The 18,305-nt window shown below is 49.3% G+C and overlaps 1 protein-coding gene across 10 annotated transcripts in view; it reads right to left on the minus strand.

Annotated features, from left to right (window-relative positions):
• UNC80 (unc-80 subunit of NALCN channel complex) overlaps positions 1-18,305 on the minus strand; it is a 122,307-nt gene that overhangs the window by 37,232 nt on the left and 66,770 nt on the right. For all 10 annotated transcript variants that reach the window (XM_078859126.1, XM_078859130.1, XM_078859132.1 and 7 more), the window contains exons 33-45: positions 17,995-18,126; positions 17,617-17,806; positions 16,548-16,676; positions 15,865-16,005; positions 11,911-12,011; positions 9,961-10,047; positions 7,729-7,912; positions 6,514-6,608; positions 5,558-5,647; positions 5,304-5,405; positions 4,488-4,668; positions 2,495-2,760; positions 442-576 (exon numbers count right to left, since the gene is read on the minus strand). In XM_078859126.1, the coding sequence (XP_078715252.1) occupies positions 442-576; positions 2,495-2,760; positions 4,488-4,668; positions 5,304-5,405; positions 5,558-5,647; positions 6,514-6,608; positions 7,729-7,912; positions 9,961-10,047; positions 11,911-12,011; positions 15,865-16,005; positions 16,548-16,676; positions 17,617-17,806; positions 17,995-18,126 (1,833 nt within the window). The remainder of the gene's footprint in view (positions 1-441; positions 577-2,494; positions 2,761-4,487; positions 4,669-5,303; positions 5,406-5,557; positions 5,648-6,513; positions 6,609-7,728; positions 7,913-9,960; positions 10,048-11,910; positions 12,012-15,864; positions 16,006-16,547; positions 16,677-17,616; positions 17,807-17,994; positions 18,127-18,305) is intronic.

Here is an 18,305-nt window from a genome sequence, read left to right on the forward strand (position 1 = left end):
CGTCCGCAGATGCCCTCTTGTTTGTATTTTTCAGTGTCGTATGTATTCTGCATGGTATACACATCTGCAGCCGTTTATTGGCAATCCATTGCTTACTAGACGAGGGCTTCCCTATGCCGTGCAGCTTCGACCATACTTCGCCATGCTGGTCAGTGCGAGTTGATGAAGGCAGGGAGCATAGACCTGGGAGCAATATAGTCGTGTATAAACAATTGGTTTTGCTCCGCTGCCCTCTCCTGCCCACACCAATTGTGCATGGAGGTCACCCATTCGAGCACTTATCCAGACTTTAACCCTTATTAGCCTCTGATTTCTGACGTTAAGTTGGTGAAGTTGACTTCACAGCGGCAACTGTCTGCCCAGCTAACAAAATGTAAAACAATTGATTCTCATGCGCACATTGCAGGTGGCAACAACGACGCCAAAATTAGAAACACGCACGGAGATTTCCAGCAGCGGAGCGACGCTCGCAAACAGCTGCAGCAGGAAGGGCTTGCGATGCAGGATGTAGAACTGCCGACAGGCGAACTCGATCATTTCTCGCAGCAGAGGGTTGCTCTTGTAGCTTGTGAACACCTGCAGCGAGCGGACGTGAACGTGTCTGAGGACCGCGTTAGCAGCGATGCTCAATTACAAGTTACAAAAAAAATCACGCGGACGCATTAATCAATTAACACTGCCACAGCGAGAAAAACAACTGTTCCTGGGGGCGACGTTCCAGGCAATGACCCTTCCTCAGAGCCGAGATATGGGAGAAGGGCCTTCGCCTGTGACGTGACTGATTGCAGCCGAGCACGATTTGAACGCGGCGAGATTATGACCCCGATCGCGCATTGCCAATGAGGTGTGAACACGAGACATCCAACCACGATCCGATCTGAACGTACGAACATGCAGATGTATAGCAGGGCGGTTGGATTTTTTTCACAAGGTGAACCTCCTCGGGTTGGTCTGTCTTTGTGAATAAAAAATAGAAATTGGAATATATTTAAAGAATGTTTATGATATTTTGTTCAGTTTGACGCGTATTCAAGCTGACATGTCTACGCGATAGCCGCACACATTTTGTGGCGCCCGGGGGCCGAACGATATGTCAGATTTTATCAGCTGAGTATTCCCAGGAAATATACAGGCAGGGCAAGCATAATTATCAAACCACCATTTCCAATTTTTATTCTGATTCTGGAATGGATATCAAATCTGTCGGGGGGGTTTTAACATGAGGAGGAGGGGTAAGGGGGTGGGGGGGGCAGCGAATCCCTGGAGTAAATCGACTTCCCCAGAAAGAAAAAAAACATCTCATGCGTAACATTAATCTCCACGCGCAAAGCCGACACCGACAACATCGTCGTGGATTATTTATCATCGGATGTCGCACTCGGTGCACAGGAGCTGGGGGAAACAGATGGCTGAACCAGTCTCGGGACACCACGTCATTGCAGGCCACCTATTACATAAATGGCCCTAAAGAGGAGTCAGGGAGACGTATTCATCAAACGGCGCCATCTTGAAGTGGGACAGGAGAAGCATCATTAAGCGCCAATAATAAACGCAGATCCTTAAATATAACCCACGTCTTGCATACGTACGACGCGTGGATGTACGCGTGTTGAACTTCTCTCGCACCGTATGTAGCCAGCCGTGCTAAGAAAACGTTGGAAGCTACAAACGTTATGACAGCAGTTTAGCCTCATTTTTTTGTTTCGTCAATTAATTAGTAAATTAAACTATTTTCTTTGTTTTGGAAGAAATACAATTTTCATTCAAGGGTTTACATTCCTCTTAAAAAGGCTGCTGCTGCCGTGCCGCGTAAGCAGAAGCAGCGATCACAGACAAGAGATTTCTCCCGGCATTTTTTTGTCCTGCCTGTGCTTCAACACAGCCTCTGCAGTCCTCAGAGGTTCCTACTCGACACACCGACTGCCATTTTAAAGGTGCTGGTGGCCAATCGCAGGACGCCACAAGCATCATGTGACTAGACAGAGCTTCCAGTCATTTGAGGGTGAGAGGCCAAATAGATCCAATGCCACATTTTAATGTCCATCAAACTTTGTGGCTTCGAAAATAAAAAAAAAGTCATCAACGACACACCAATGTTATGATTTACAGCAGGTAAATGGAACAAATGGCCCATGGCTTCATGGTGATACGGTGGAAACCAACCTACAAACGATATGCATCCATAACCGCAAGCATCTTGGCCACACTAATCGGGTACTTGAGGGGAATCATATGAACTGGTTACACTGTCGTGTCTTGATTTAATGCTCTCAGTATCCTCCGGCACTGCTAGAGCCCTCTTGCAGTGGCAGAAGTGACCGCGTTGTAAGTGAATGTGTGGCCAGCCAGAGGCATTCCAAAAATTATATTCTGTCTCTAGGAGTGAAATAGCTCTCCAACCATGATTTATAGAAAAAAATAAAAAATAAAAATTGTATACAGGGACCAATAATCCAAGAGAGAGAGAGAGAGACAGAGAGCACGTGCAGCCTACCTGCAATATGGTGGGCAGGATCCACTGGTAGCCGTTGAGCGAGAAGAGATGATTAAAGTGGAGCGCTGTGTTGATGGTGGTAGCGAGGAACTGGCGCAGCAGGGAGCTGTCCTCGCAGTGCAGTAGCAGGGCGCCGTTGAAGACGTTGAGGAAGAGCATGACCTCGTCGCCCCACGGGAACTCGCTGGGCATGCCCAGGAACATCTCTTCCAAGAAGCGGATCCACAGCAGCTTCTGGAGGCAGTCCACGGCGAACAGCTCCTTGCCTGCGCAAAAACGGCGGAGCATGAGTCGATGTATACATGTACGGCCCTTTTGTCAATCCACTGCTGGATGAGCGGCTTCCCCAAGGGCTCGCGGGCTGTGCGGGTTTATTTGACCATACTTTGGCCACGCTGGGTCTATGTATGCTGAACTTCTTTCGCACCCGCGGTTATCGGAGGTGCGGGGAAAGGACAACAAATGATACACAAAAAGCAGTTCGAAAGAAATGAGTTTTCAATCTCGATTTAAAAGTGCATTGCTCCAGTGGCTTCCTTACATCGGAAGGGAGAGCGTTTCTGACGGGCCCGCAGAAGTGCGCATGAAAAGCGCGCGATGAAGTGACCGTCGTCAAAGGCAAGGGAAGGCGAGGGAGAACGTTATGATCACGGCGATGGATTGTGCTGCACTGTCCCCTACAGCCCGCAGCGGCGTACGACCTTTGTCTTATAGCATGGCAGCTGCCCATCCAAGCAACAGCTAAGCACAAAACCTGCTTAGCTTTCAAGGTCTGACAAGATCTTGCACATCCGGGTGACTTTGTCATAGATTGTGGCCCTGTTAATAAAGGCATACAATGCAACACAGTTTGGATATCTCGTGTGACCACATGCCTGAGACTCTGTACAAATAGAGCGCGCATTTGCTTTATTTTAAGAGGAGGGTAGGACACTGTAGAGCAAAGAAGACTGATGACTATATGGTAAGGTGCAATTGAAGAGATTTCATATGGAACAGGCATTCATAGAAAATAATCACATAAAGATTGAGATGGCGTGGACCGCTCCAATTACACTGTGCCCTCACGCAGTACAATGAGTGAATTTTGATCGATATGTCAAGAAGACACGTGTTATCACGTCATATTCAGGTGTTCTCCAGGCACTCCAGGTTTTTTTAAACAAAATAAATACAACAAACATGGTTACCCGACCATCCCTAAGCAAGAGCCAGAAGCGCTGAAGTGAGGCTATACTGCTATGGTTAGAAAAAAGTCTGGAGGTGATCAGGTGGACTCGATCATTAGAGCACTGAGCCGGCACGGCTGAGATTCGGAGTTCAGATCTGGCAAGCCCGCCTGTGATGCAACACAGATCTCAAGTGTAAAACACTCATGGCCTCAGTGCGGTCACCAATAACTTGACAAAGAAAACAAATTTAGATGTTTTTTTGCACTAAAATTGGCAAAATTCCAGCTCTGAGAAATGTCAAATCTCAAACTACCAAATGATACAGCGACCCCTTGGTGTGTGGATAAAAAGGTGATATTTTAAGGAGCTTAGAGACAGTTTAACACGTCAGCTTTCGCGACCAATATTATTCAAAATAAACGTTTTTGGGTTAGATCGCGTTACCATTCTGGCGAATTGCCCGATGATGCTGGATGTAATTACCAGCGAAACGTCGTACTAAAAAAAACTGTAAATGTTGTGGATTCACTCTTCAATACATCGGTGGGCTAAAGTAGTGAACTATTTGTCTTTTGTCAACGTGACACTTTTTTGCTGATTGGCCGTGTCGGGTGGTGGAGGGTTACGACACATTTATAAATAACGCGATCTAAACCCAAAAACGTTTATTATTAATCTTAGAGACAGTTCTGTGATATTACCTTCATTTGGAGATTCGCCAGCGCACAGGGTAATCCACTGCACTGCGAGGGTTCCAAACAGATACTCCGTCTCCTAGCTTTACGGGGACAGCGCAATCGGACTCAAAGTGCCGTCGTCACCTTGTGGGTCGGTGAAGAGCGAGAATTCGGCCTCAATGGCCTTGCGGGGGAAGGACGGCAGGCGGAGGAGGTCCTCCTGCAGCACGGAGACGTGGGACTGCAGGTGGCTGTGCGGCATGTGCTGCGTGAGAGCCTTGGCGAAGAGCAGGCGACCCACCTCCTCCAGCTTCCGCGTCAGAACCTACGCAGCGCAGCAGCGGGCAGCATGTGGCTTTTACACGCGGTGTAGGGCAGCGACGGCGGTTCGCTGCGCGCAGTGGTGGTGGTGGTTAGAAAGGGCCCTGGTTAGAAAGCAAGGAAATGGGGGATCCTATTCACCTTGTCCAAAAAATATATATTCAGGGCCTGCCTTGGCTCCTCCCACCCTCAACCAGTATATATACAAGGACTGTTTTCTTGGAATTTGTGTTGCCTCCGAAACGTCGTGATTTTTATTTTATTTTTTATTTTACTTTTATTAATTTAATTTTTTTACCTACGTGACTTTACCGAATACCTTAGAATATATTGTCCAAACACGCCGTTGCACTCTGTGGGAGTCGTTTAACATCTGACACTTTTCAACTTGCAGACGTCAGCGATGCATTGCTGCTGAGCAAGTAGTTCACTGGATTACCTTCCGCTGATTTTTGCCACATTAATCCCCGTTGTATCTCGCGTTGTGGACGAAATGAAGAATGCTACGTGTGTATGTTGAACTTATTTCGCATCGCATGCAGCCAACCGTGCTAATCGTGCTAAACACGCCAACATCTTTCCAAGAAATCAACAATAGTACGATCATGATGACGACGATATGAAGAATGCCGCAATAACCTGTTTTTGGATTAATGTCGCCCCTTTCTCCGGGTCCATCTTGACGAGGATGAGCTGGGGCGAGACGGATCGGCGGAACGGGTAGATGTCCCGCACGTACGTCTAGGGGTCACGGTGGGACAGCGACACCGCAGGCAACACCGAACTCACAGGTCGTAAAGTGAAACTGTTGCTTTGACTATAAAACAATTGCAGAAGCAAACGCGTAATCATTGAAATACAAGAGGTCTGCAGAGGTTGGTGCGAGGCATCACCTTGCTGTAATGGATGATGTTCCTCCGCCTGTCCATCAGAAAACAGTTTTCAGACTGCGCCTCAGGGATATTGAAGAACTCTAAACTCTCCTAAGGGATGATAAGCGGCAACAAAAAGCAACACAATGAAGTATTATAGCATACAGCGGCGGTTTCCAATCTCCGCTCGCTTGCGTAGTACAAATTTTAAAAAAGTATGATCCAGTGCACCACCGGCAACTTTTCCATATAACCTCGACAAAAGGATTCATACTGAACAATATCAAACATTCTATGCATACAATCTATACTGTTACAATCATTACAATTATTTACTGATGCATCCAATGTACACACATACACACAACTGATGCCAGTCTGAATAAGAGGTATATGCATAAATATACACATACATATACAAAGAAAAATATCCTCTGTATAAATAAGTAGCCTTAGTATACTTTTTGGGCAAGTGCTGTTAGCGAGCATCTATGAAGGCCGGCACGGCACACGAGGGAGTGGGTGGCCAGCACCACGCCCGGCCGTCTTTGTCTCCCTAGTGGCGATGTTTACACACCGCACCAGGTACTCATTTGAGGCTGAGTCGACCTAGGGGAGGCCCAGAACCGGTTCATATAATCGTCACCGGTGTTGGCCGTGAGCAGAAATCAAACTCGGGTTGCCGGGTTCGTAGCGCTGCGCGCTAACCGCTACACTACCGCTCCCCATATACACACATTTATGCATACATACAGTCAGGGCCTCCAGAGATTAAGTGAAAAGTTATTAAATTTGTGAATGCTGAATTGTATTTGTTGTTGGCCTTGTAAAAATAAATTAGATTTTTCTTTAACTTTGTTTTCCTTGAGAAAATATTACTGGGGGCCTCACAGTACCTGCAGCCCAGGGGCCTACACAATCTTAATCCGGCCCTGCATACAGTACACACATACATATACACATCCAAGACGCATCACCTTTAACACGGCTTCAAAGAGTGTGTCCTCGTGCACGGGAAGCTGTGTTGGAATGTCACATTCGTTTGGACCATGGACCACCAATGTTTTAGTGCCTGCATCACGGAAAAGGCACAAACACATAACCACACCGATACACGCAGACCATGTATAAGAGATGAATCCCCACTACCCACCCCCCAGTGATTCTATTGTGACGATTCAGGATCAGGGTCACAATTGCACGCGCAATTGTTGTTTTTTCATCGTTATATTATTGTTTGTACTTCTCTTGTATCATGACTTTAAGGAGTAAAGTCAATAAAATAGAATTCATACTAAATTGCATGTAGCCTGGATTGAACAGTCTAACGGTGGGCCCCACTGATGGATGATAAAGTTACAAGCCAGTCATACTTGGAAGGGCTCTTAGAATGATCTCTGTGATATCTGCTTCCATTCTCTAACACGGGGAGGGGGTGGGTGCCCACCTCTGCAAGAGTTCCACATGGATTCTCTGTCTCGCCACAAGATGCCGGATGACACAATCGGCACACGAATTCGGTAACCGCTTAATTTACATTTCTGAACAGAGAAGCTTGGTAAATATGCAAAGCCGGATTGTGGTGGGTCACGAGCAGAGGTCGCAAACGGGTTTTGATTCCTTACCCGTACCCGTACCCGGTCGCACCAAGGTCGCAAACGGGTACCCGTACCTGGCCGTACCCGTACCCTACCCATACCCGGCCGAGTACGGGTAGGGTACGGGTATCGGGTACCTGATTGCGACCTCTGGGATGAAGCCATGTTGCAGGCGCGGGTGGGTTGATTCTAGGAACTTGAATTGTGAGAAGAGACAAGACGTTGGGAAATGAGTGACAAACAGTTACTCACCAGTGACTCACGGTCTACCCGTACCCATACCCGGCCGCACCAGGGTCGCAAACGGCTACCCGTACCCGGCCGGGTACGGGTAGCCGGGTATTGGGTAGGGTACGGGTATCGGGTACCCGGTTGCGACCTCTGGTCACGAGCACTCGCGTCTGAGAAACCTTCCAGAGCTGTAGCTCGACATCCCCGCCCTTCCCTCTAAAACGTCTCAGTCGCCAGGCGCCACCCGCTTGCTTTGGTTCCTTGACAAGGACTATCCGTGTCGCGCAGCGCTGCCCTCGGCACGGACGCCCAACCCTCCTCTCGCTAAGGCAGCGATCGCTTCGAGTCCCCCCTCCCTGCTACCGGGCATGGCGGCGGTGACGAGCAACTTGAGGTCACACTGCTCCTTCTTGAGCGTTTGTTTGAGGTCCTTGATGAAGAGGCCCTCGACGAAGCTGACCACCTGCCACAGGAACGTGAGCGTGGCGGCCACCGCCTCCTCCCCGCAGTCGCACGGCGTGCGCACAAAGTACATGATCAGCCCGATCTGTAAGAGGAAAATACACGGTGAAATATTCGTATTTGCGGGGCGATAAAATGCCCCGGCATAAACCCATCGCGCAAACTCCTGGTCATCCTCGTATTAGCGGCTTTTGGCCAACCATCGAACAAAGACGGGCACTGCATCGTGCGCTTTCAGACGCGCTTCTGCGGCCGTCTGGAACGCTCTTCCTTTCGATAGAGTAAGCACTGGAGCTATGCACTTTAAATAACAATTTAAAACGTATTTATTTAAAACTGCTTTTTGTGTTTCGTTTGTTGTCCTTCCCCCACACCTACGATTAGCAAGGTTTGGCTACGTACGGTGTGAAAGAAGTTCTTCATACACACGTGTCACACTTCATTGGAACCATTCCCTATTCCTGCTGCAGTCTAGCCGAGGAGATCGACCCCCTCCAGTGAGACTGAGAGCTGTCCCTGTGGAGCATAAAGTCTATGCCAGCCTCTAAATGAGCATGCGTCATATGGGCATTTCCCAATAAAGTAATTAGCCTACTCGTTTTCGAATGACGTCACAGAATCATTCACGCCCACTGCGAAGCAGACGAAGGTCGTATTTATGGTAAATTCATCCGCAGTATGAACCACGGACAGCTGCTAGACTCGAATTACAAACCTCCACAGGGGAATTAACGAGCTACCACTCAGCCATGTCACCGCCCCGATAAACACACCTGTCGGATCAAACATCAACTCTACGACAGAAAATTAAAAAAATCTAATTTAAGCCTAACTATTAAACAGTTTTGGTTTCAATGACACGCAACAAATACTGTTTTTAGGGCATGTAAAAGATGTCCCCCCCCCCTTGTGATGATAGTTAATGGGACGTCCAGAAGCAGTTTTACGTCATCCTGAGGGGCCATTCTATGACACAAACAATGTGGTGCACTGGAATCGTCTTCATATTGTGACAAGATTACACCGATCTAACCAAGGGTAGAAAAAAAATGTGGATGAACAAAGCAAAACACGCGAGATAAAATAAAATAAACCGAACACAAACAATAACACATATGTAGCTGTCTGATGTGCTTTCAGGACATCGTGCCGAACAAACACTTGGTAACAAGACGAAAACACCTGCAGAGCTGTACAGCACAGGCTCGAACACCGATGCAGTAATAAGAAAACGTGTTGTTGAAAGTTCTGAGGGACCAACGGAACTCAGATTTCTATTCTGGCACATAAGGGAGGTTTCCTGAAAAACCATCAATGCTTCCTTCCACATCCTCATTCACAGAAACGAAGACTCATTTTAATTCCAGATGGACTCACTCGTAGGGGTGGCCCTCAATGAAGTAATAATTTAACGCTTGAGCCGAACCAGCAAAGGTCTGAACACAATTCCCATTGCTGGCTTGGAATGTGGCTGACTGCTAAAGGAGGCAATCCATCATCCGTTAGCCTAGCACAGGGAATAATATCTGCAAAATCATTTCCTCCGATAATTACCCCTGTGTATTTGCTTTTATTGCAGCATATCACAGTCGAATACATTATTTTTGTTTCAATAAAATATCATTCCGGTCCTCTGGGTAAAAAGGGAAGCACTTTTGCAGGCCGCTTGACAACATTCTCCGAGCAGCGCATCAACACGCTTTTGCTTTGCTACAACGAGTGCAGCAGGCCCGACTGATGCGCGCTCCCAAATGGAGAAACGGGCCCGCTTGCCGATTTCCCCCCTGATAATTGTTTTTTTACTCTTTTATCTGACAACAAAACTGACACCTTTTTTACGAGGAGTCATTTTTGCATAGACCACAATACCTGCAGTCATAATGCAAACAAAAAACACAACTCTGATAATGTATGCACTGTCCTTGAAGTTGATTGGTCCACACCCGAAAGACAGCTTTCCTTAGAGCCTAGTCTCACATGGTGTTGGTATTGTGGTCCATGCAAACATGACTCCTCGTAAAAAAGGTGTCAGTTTTGTTGCCAGATAAAAGGGTAAAAACCAATTATCATATTTTTTACTGGCAAATGAGGTACCAATGGTGATTTCCCCCCCTGTTCGACAAGAGGCCTCACCAGGTAATTGAAAAGGATGTGCGAGGTCTGAGGCGGCAACTCCCCAACGTTTATGAGAAGCTTCCGCAGCATAAATATCAGCTCCTCCTGCCGGGGAAGAGAGGTGACAACGTGAAATCAATCCACATGGGACGCTTGCATTAGCATTGTCCTCTGCAGAGTTGCAGATCAGCGGGGGGTGAAGCAATACAAACTAATTTTAGCCCTCACATCGCACTTGAACACCGCCATATTATCAAGATGCTACATGCTGCAGACAGGGGGTTTGCTGGGCATATGATGGATCGATTTTTTTTCATTCAGACTGTCTACTCGACAGACCTACTCTCCACCTGAACACGGCTGCTTGCGTTGTGGCCGAAACGTCGTGAGAATTATTTTATTATGTTTTATTTTTATTATTTTATTATTTCCATTCTACGTGACTTTACCGAAAGAACCAAGAAGATGGATCGATTAAGAATAGACGTTTACACCCATGATGTCCATGCACGTTGTGTGCAAATCACAGTGATCGTGAATGTGGTTAATATTCCTTTGTCAATTTACTTCTGGACGAAGGCCTCCCCATGCTGTGTCAGTCACGGGGGTTATTTAAGAATACTTCACCATTCTGGTCTAGGCGTGTTGTTGATGAGAGAGAGAGGTTTAAGAGTGATGGTGCACAAAAATAGGGCATCTCGTGTTTTTTTTTTTACTGGAAGCCGGATTGAGGAGGAAGAGTGCTGGCAGACCCACAATGCCCTGCAGGAGAATTAACGAGGAAGATCGTCAGCCACTTGGTTGTGCGGCGGCTACGAGAAGAGGACTGATCGAGCAGGGGTAGACACCCTGCAGCGATTAATGTGTCACTCGGCACAGGGGCACTGAGCATGTGTTTTCCAAATGTTCAGACACTGTGTCAGTTTAGAGGATGAAGTGCTTACCTGCTTGTTTGTTTGTTAGATGGAATGATGAATCAGATCACGTGCATTACAAGAGCATGAGGAGGCATGGCGATGGTTTGGGGGAGAACTTCATCCAGCATTGGATTGATCATGACTGGCGATGATGATGATGATGAATACGATGCGTGCATCATGAGCTTCTGAATCGAGATTAATTACACCCCACAATGTATCGAGGGACATACTAAAAAATGCACACTCTCTGGTAAAAGTCTTTGACAAATTGTGCTTGACCTTGAGTGACTAGGCTCGAGGCAGCTCCTCCGTGCGTTATTAAGAGACCACCTGACGTCACACTCGAATATGATCTCAGAATTAGTTCCGTGGTATCCGATGATGACATTACGCCGGTGACTAAGGGCGCCCTCGCCAATGAAATTGCACGCTGCCCTACCGAGTTCTTATCTGGTTCAACGAAATCAACTTGATGATGATGATGATGATTCATTCTTTGGTTCTTTCGGTAAAGTCACGTATAAAGATAAAATAATAAATTAAATAATAGCATACTACGACGTTTCGATTGCAACACAAGCAATCATCGTCAGGTATAAAAGAAATAGCAACAAAAATCTAACCAGAAAACTATAGACAGACATATAAGCAGACAGACATCATAAAGATACACAGAGAACACGTATCGGCACAAAGAGAGAGGTCGTCTCTGTGACGAGGCCTTAAATATAGAGAGGGGGCGGGGGCGCCGTCACAGAGACGACCTCTCTCTTTGTGCCGATACGTGTTCTCTCTCTGTGTATCTTTATGATGTCTGTCTATAGTTTTCTGGTTAGATTTTTTGTTGCCATTTCTTTTTATACCTGATGATGACGATTGCTTGTGTTGCAATCGAAACGTCGTAGTATGCTATTATTTAATTTTTTACTTTATCTTTATACGTGACTTTACCGAAAGAACCAAAGAATAATTCCTGCAGTCACGAAAGCTCCAAAATTAAAATTAGGATGATGCCGATGCCGCTTGGGTCTCCGCGAGGGACAAGCACCTGCCGGTTGCTGACCGTGAACCTCTCCAGGAAGTGGCGCAGCACGAGGGCAGGGTCCTCGATCAGGCAGTTCCACAGCACTTGCTGCGCCACCGCGCACACTGGCCACACACACAAAGACAAAGATCCCCCGGAAAGCCTTAACAGACCGTAGGGGCAAGTGCAGTTTAGCGAGCACCTATGAAGACCGGAACGGTACACGAGGGGGTGGGTGACTAGCACCACGCCCGACCGCCTTTGTCTCCCCAGTGGCGATGTTTACACACCACGTACTCATTTCAGGCTGAGTCGACCTAGGGGAGGCCCAGGACCGGTTCAGATAATCGTCACTGGTGTTGGCCGTGAGCGGGAATCGAACCCGGGTCGCTAGGTTCATAGCGCAGCGCGCTAACCGCTACACTACCGCTCCCCACACTGGCTACATACACACATACACACGCACATACACACACACATACACACGCACACATACACACACACACACGCACACATACACACGCACGCACACACGCACACACACACGCACATACATACACACGCACGCACACACATACATACATACACACGCACGCACATCCACACATACATACACACGCACGCACGCACACACATACACACACGCACATACACACATACATACACACGCACGCACGCACATACATACACACACACGCACACACACATACACACGCACACACATACACACGTACATACACACATACATACACACGCACGCACACACATACACACACGCACATACACACATACATACACACGCACGCACGCACACACATACATACATACACGCACACACATACACACGCACACACATACACACGTACATACACACACATACACACGCACACACATACACACGTACATACACACACATACACACGCACACACATACACACGCACACACACGCACATCCACACATACATACGCACGCACACACATACACACACGCACATACACACATACATACACACGCACGCACGCACACACATACACACACGCACATACACACACACACACATACGCACGCACGCACACACATACACACACGCACATACATACACTCGCACGCACGCACACACATACATACACACATACACACACGCACATCCACACATACATACACACGCACGCACACACATACACACACGCACATACACACATACATACACACGCACGCACGCACACACATACACACACGCACATACACACATACACACGCACGCACGCACACACATACACACACGCACATACACACATACACACGCACACACATACACACACGCACATACACACACACACACGCACGCACACACATACACACACGCACATACACACATACACACGCACGCACGCACACACATACACACACGCACACACGCACATACACACATACACACGCACGCACGCACACACATACACACACGCACATACACACATACACACGTACATACACACACACATACACACGCGAGGCGCTGCTGCTCAGTACTGTCCGCCTCAACGCACGGGGCAAGTTAGACCACACAGATGGCGGTCTCGTCATTACCGGGGCTTGGCGACCCACTGCGGGGCCATTGCCAGGATTCTTGAATTGGTTATCTGCAAAAAGCTGCACCTCCATTTAGCACGGTTGGCTACGTACGGTGCGAAAGAAGTTCAACAAACGTACGCGCAATACACCTATGCGATGATGATGGTTAGCGGCGGTGGTCAAGTGATTTTGGTATTTTACGTATATGCCGAGTCAACGATTATTCTTACGTGTGCTTTAACAATTTAAAAGTTGACGGCCCTTTTGTCCATCCACTGCTGGATGAATGCCTCGCCACGTCGTGTGGGTCAAGGGAGCTTGTTGGACCACACTTCAACCACGTTGGTGAGTGCGGTTTGAAGAAAGGGAGATGAATGCAGCACCGGTTCAGATTATCGGTCGATTCTAGCCGTGGTTGGAAATCAAACACGGGTTGACGGGTTAATGGCGTAGCGTGCGAACCGCTGCACCAAGCGTTCACGCAGATTGTCAAGGCTTAGATAAATCAATTGTCCCGCAATGCACGTGCGCAGTGATAGAAGCGGGCAAGAGTTTTGGTTCTGAATTTTAATTCTGGCTCGCATAGCCGTATTGTGGTTTTAGAGATAACTTTTTAAAATCCCCACGTCTTAATCACAACTCGACATACTTTAAAAATGTTTTATCCTTTCTATATTTTCATTAATTTCAACCAAGTAATAAGGATTACAACTGTGATACGATCATACTTTTTAATCGTCCAACATTTACAATCAAATGTTTGAATAAGTTGCGTAGCTCTGGGAGTTATATTTTGTTTAGCTCTTCTTTGCAATAAAAGGTCACGACCTTGAGCACACTCTGCCTGGGATTATGCGTGTGTCTGTATCTGTGTACACGGACGCACAGCGGGGAGCGGTAGTGTAGCGGTTAGCGCTACGCTGCGCTACGAACCCGGCGACGCAGGTTCGATTCCCGCTCACGGCCAACACCAGTGACGATTATCTGAACCGGTCCTGGGCCTTCCCTAGCTCGACTGAGCCTCAAATTTGTATTTGGTGTGGTGTGTAAACATCGCCACAAGGAAGACAAAGGCGGTTGGGAGTGTTGCTGACCACCCATCTCCTCGTGTACTATCCCAGCCTTCATAGGTGCTCGCTAACAGCACTTTCCCCAAAAGTAAATTAAGGCTATACGGGGGATCTTTGTCTTTTTATTTGTGCATGTCTACGTTTGTCTGTGTGCATATTATTGTCCATGCGTGTCTGTGCGTCGGTGATGAGCGGTGGCGTAGCGGTTAGCGCGCTGCACTACGAACCCGGCGACCCGAGTTTGATTCCTGCAAACAGTCAACATGAGTGACAGCTATTTCAACCGGTCCTGGGTCTCATCTAGATCACCTCAGCCTTAAATGAGTACATCAGCGCTGGGGAGACAAAGGTGGCCGGGCGTGGTGCTGGCCACCTTCCTTCCTGTGCCGTGCCGGCCTTCACAGGTGCTCACTAACAGCACTTGCCCCAACAGCCTGGCAAAGGCTCCATGGGGGTTCTTTGTCTGTGTGTTACCGCAATGTGTTTATATATCTGCACGTGTTTGTGTGTGCACATGCGTGTTGCTGCACGCGTGCTTGTGCTCGTGTTCACGTGCGTGCGTACACTTCTAAACTATTTTTATTTTATCAGTTAAGGCGCGCCGAGCTAAATCGCTCTTTTTCAGAAGTGACCTGGCCACAAATGATAGCTCAACAAAGTGGTAAGGGGCCGTCCATAAATGACGTCACGCGATTTTGGACGATTTTTGACCCCATCGTCACACAGCGTTACAAAAAGTCAGCCCCCCCCTCAAATATGACGTCACAAAGCTCTGCCCCCCCCCCCCCCCTAAAAAAAAAGTAAAACATGCTTCAAATCACGTTAAACTATTGTCATTGTAGTGCGTATTTAATGTGGCGCTGCACTCTGATGTTGTAGAAGAAAACATTTATTAAAAATTCTATTTAATTAAGTAGAACGTGTTGTCCTTATTTATTTAAAGTTGCCGAATTTTGATGTGACATCACATTTCACAACCCCCCCCCCTCGTCACACATCGTCACAAATGTCTGACCCCCCCCCCAACCCCCCGAGGTGCGTGACGTCATTTATGGACGGCCCCTAATGTATAGCAACCAAATACTCCAAACGCGCGTTCATTCTAAATGTGGAGAGACAACCCGGGTTGGACGGGGGGGGGGGAGGGGGGGCCCGGAGTAAAAGAAATCCACACGACCACGGGGAGAACACGCGGACCTCCAAACAGACCAGCAGGCGTCAGGGTCGTGATCGAACCGACGTCGTGCTCCTGCACACCAGGCGACGGAGTTAACATCGGGCCGCCATAGTGCCCGCGACGCGTTTCGCGCGCGCTTTTCCCCCACGACGATCACCTGTCACGCCGTCTTCCCGCACCTCCCCGTCCTCCATGAGGTCGATGACGGCCAGCACGCACGCGCAGATGCACGCGGGAAAGATGGCCTGCGGCGGCTGCAGGGCGAAGTGGGTCGGCGTGTGCTCCGTGCCGTGCTCCTCTAGCAGGAGCACACGGAATCGAGTCACCCTGGGAGCGCAGAGCTACTCCGGGACGGCGGTGTGAAATTGTGGAAGTGGTCCCCTAAGTACGCGGCGGTGGTATTACATCTGCCATGACCCCCACCACCCCACCCACCCTTCCCGCTTTCCCCTTTCGCGCACCGCAATGTGTCACCGAACATCGGACGGGCAAGGCCAATAGGAGTGCATGGAGGGACAAAGGGAGCCTTGGGTTGAAATTGTTCGGGAAGGTGCCATCCTTCTCTTGCAAACGCGTCTCGCTCGCAATGGAGAACAAAGGTGGCAGGGTCTCGTCCGACGCCAACATCTCAAGCGGACTCAATGCAAGAGTAAGATGAGATGTTCGCAAAGTCAGGAACAACATCAACAAAGCTTACACCTCATTGGCCCATTTACATAAATAATTATCCATATTTTTGTTGGTCAATATAGTAAAATACGTCATTTACGTTGAAACAGCGTCTCCACATGTATTCCTATTCGCCTTGCAAGAGGGTAACAAGGATGGGTAAGGGCATGCCTTCAGCGCTGGCTGCAGAGCGCACAGACCACTGCGAACCCCGCCGGAAGGAGTAGTTACGGTGGGAGGCACTAGACGTACAGGACGGACTCATGGAGAGGCGACGGGACACCAGGTTGCCCGCCTCGTCTGGGGGCACACACACACACGCGCACACACACACACGCACGCACACGCGCACACACACGCACACACACACACGTGCATGCCCGCATGCACACAAATGACGCACGCACAGACACACAAAACCACATGTACGCTCGCGCACACAGAGAAACGCGCGTACGCACGCACGCACGCACACAGAGACACACGCACAAGCAAAGACATGCGCATTCTGACAGCCCCAATATAGAGCTGAGGCAGGCGGGGGGATTGCCTGTGTTGTTACCTCGGCCCTGAAGGCGTTAGAATGCACATCCATGCACGTGCGCACAAACAAGGGCACGACGTCTGCCTCACAACACCAACACGCAACACGGTGAGACACATTGTAGCCAGAGTTGTCTGGGCGGAACAATTTACGGGGGGGGGGGGGGGAGGTCGGGGAATTCAGAAAAACAAAAATACGGCCGCACAAAAAATTCGTGATAGGAGACTTTAGGAAACACGCGGATCGGGCTCCTGAGCAGCACGGGCAAAATTGTCGAGGGTTGCTTTTAAAAAAAAATAAAAATGGTAAAAGTGCAGGAAACCGGGACAGTAGCAAACTCCACCGCAGGTTGAATGATACGAAGGGAACAAAAACCGCCAGCCCACTCCGACTGCGGCAACCTCCGCAAGTGAGCGACCCACAGCCCCCGTGAACAAACGCGAACGTCGGGGGACGATCCTGGAAGGCGCTATTCCTCAGAGAGGCTGCCTCCTCCACCTGCCGCTCACCCTCCTCCCAAACCTTTACCTCGGCGACGCGAGCGTACCGGAGCGCTGCGGACACAACGGCGCGGTCCCCCTCACCAACCCCCAACCCCCCGAGAGACGGCAGAGAAGCGAAAACTTTTGACGCGACGGCCCAAGTGGGGGGGGGGGGGGGGGGGTTTGGGGGCGGCCTCGGCGGGCGGTCCCCCACCTTCCTCCTGCTCGGCCGGCGTGCCCGCGGCGGCCGACGGCTCGAAGCCGGCCTTCTGCGTGAGCGGCACGGTGGTGATGAGGCTGGCCTCACGGCCCAACCGGCGCCGCTCCTCCTCGTGCTGGAGGCTCTTGAGGATGTGCTCGGCGCGCTGGTGGGAGCGGGACACCGCCTTGGCCGAGAACGATTTCTGGGGATGGGAAATGCCCCGGGGGAGGGAATTCAGAGAAACAGTCAACATCTCGCCACGGTGGCGGGATGCTGACTACGTCGCCTGGTACGCAAGAGGTCGTGGGTTTATAGCGGCCAAATGTAGAAGCCCCCAGTTGAGTTAACTGAAGCCATCCCCGCCCGCATTGCAATGCCCTATGCTCTCACCGAGGCGTCCTCGCTGATGGCGTCTTGCACGCTGTCCGTCGACTGGGGCACCCACGGGGGATCGAACACGGGGAGCGACTGCACCCCCAGGATGGGCGATGGCAGCGTGAAGTTAATGCTCGGCGGGGGGACCTGCAGAAAGGGAGACGAAGCGTTGCACTCTTTTTCTTTCCTTCAAATCTTCGTTTTAAACTATCTCCAGCTTAATTCCGAAAGCGTTGACGCGTTTGACCTGTCCGCCCGTTGTTCCGTCCGTAACGGCGAGGAGCGCGGAAACAACTCAAATACGAGGCGACACGAAGTGCACAATT

This window comes from Lampetra fluviatilis, chromosome 8 (assembly GCF_964198595.1).
Source record: "Lampetra fluviatilis chromosome 8, kcLamFluv1.1, whole genome shotgun sequence".
Taxonomy (NCBI): Eukaryota; Metazoa; Chordata; class Hyperoartia; order Petromyzontiformes; family Petromyzontidae; genus Lampetra; species Lampetra fluviatilis.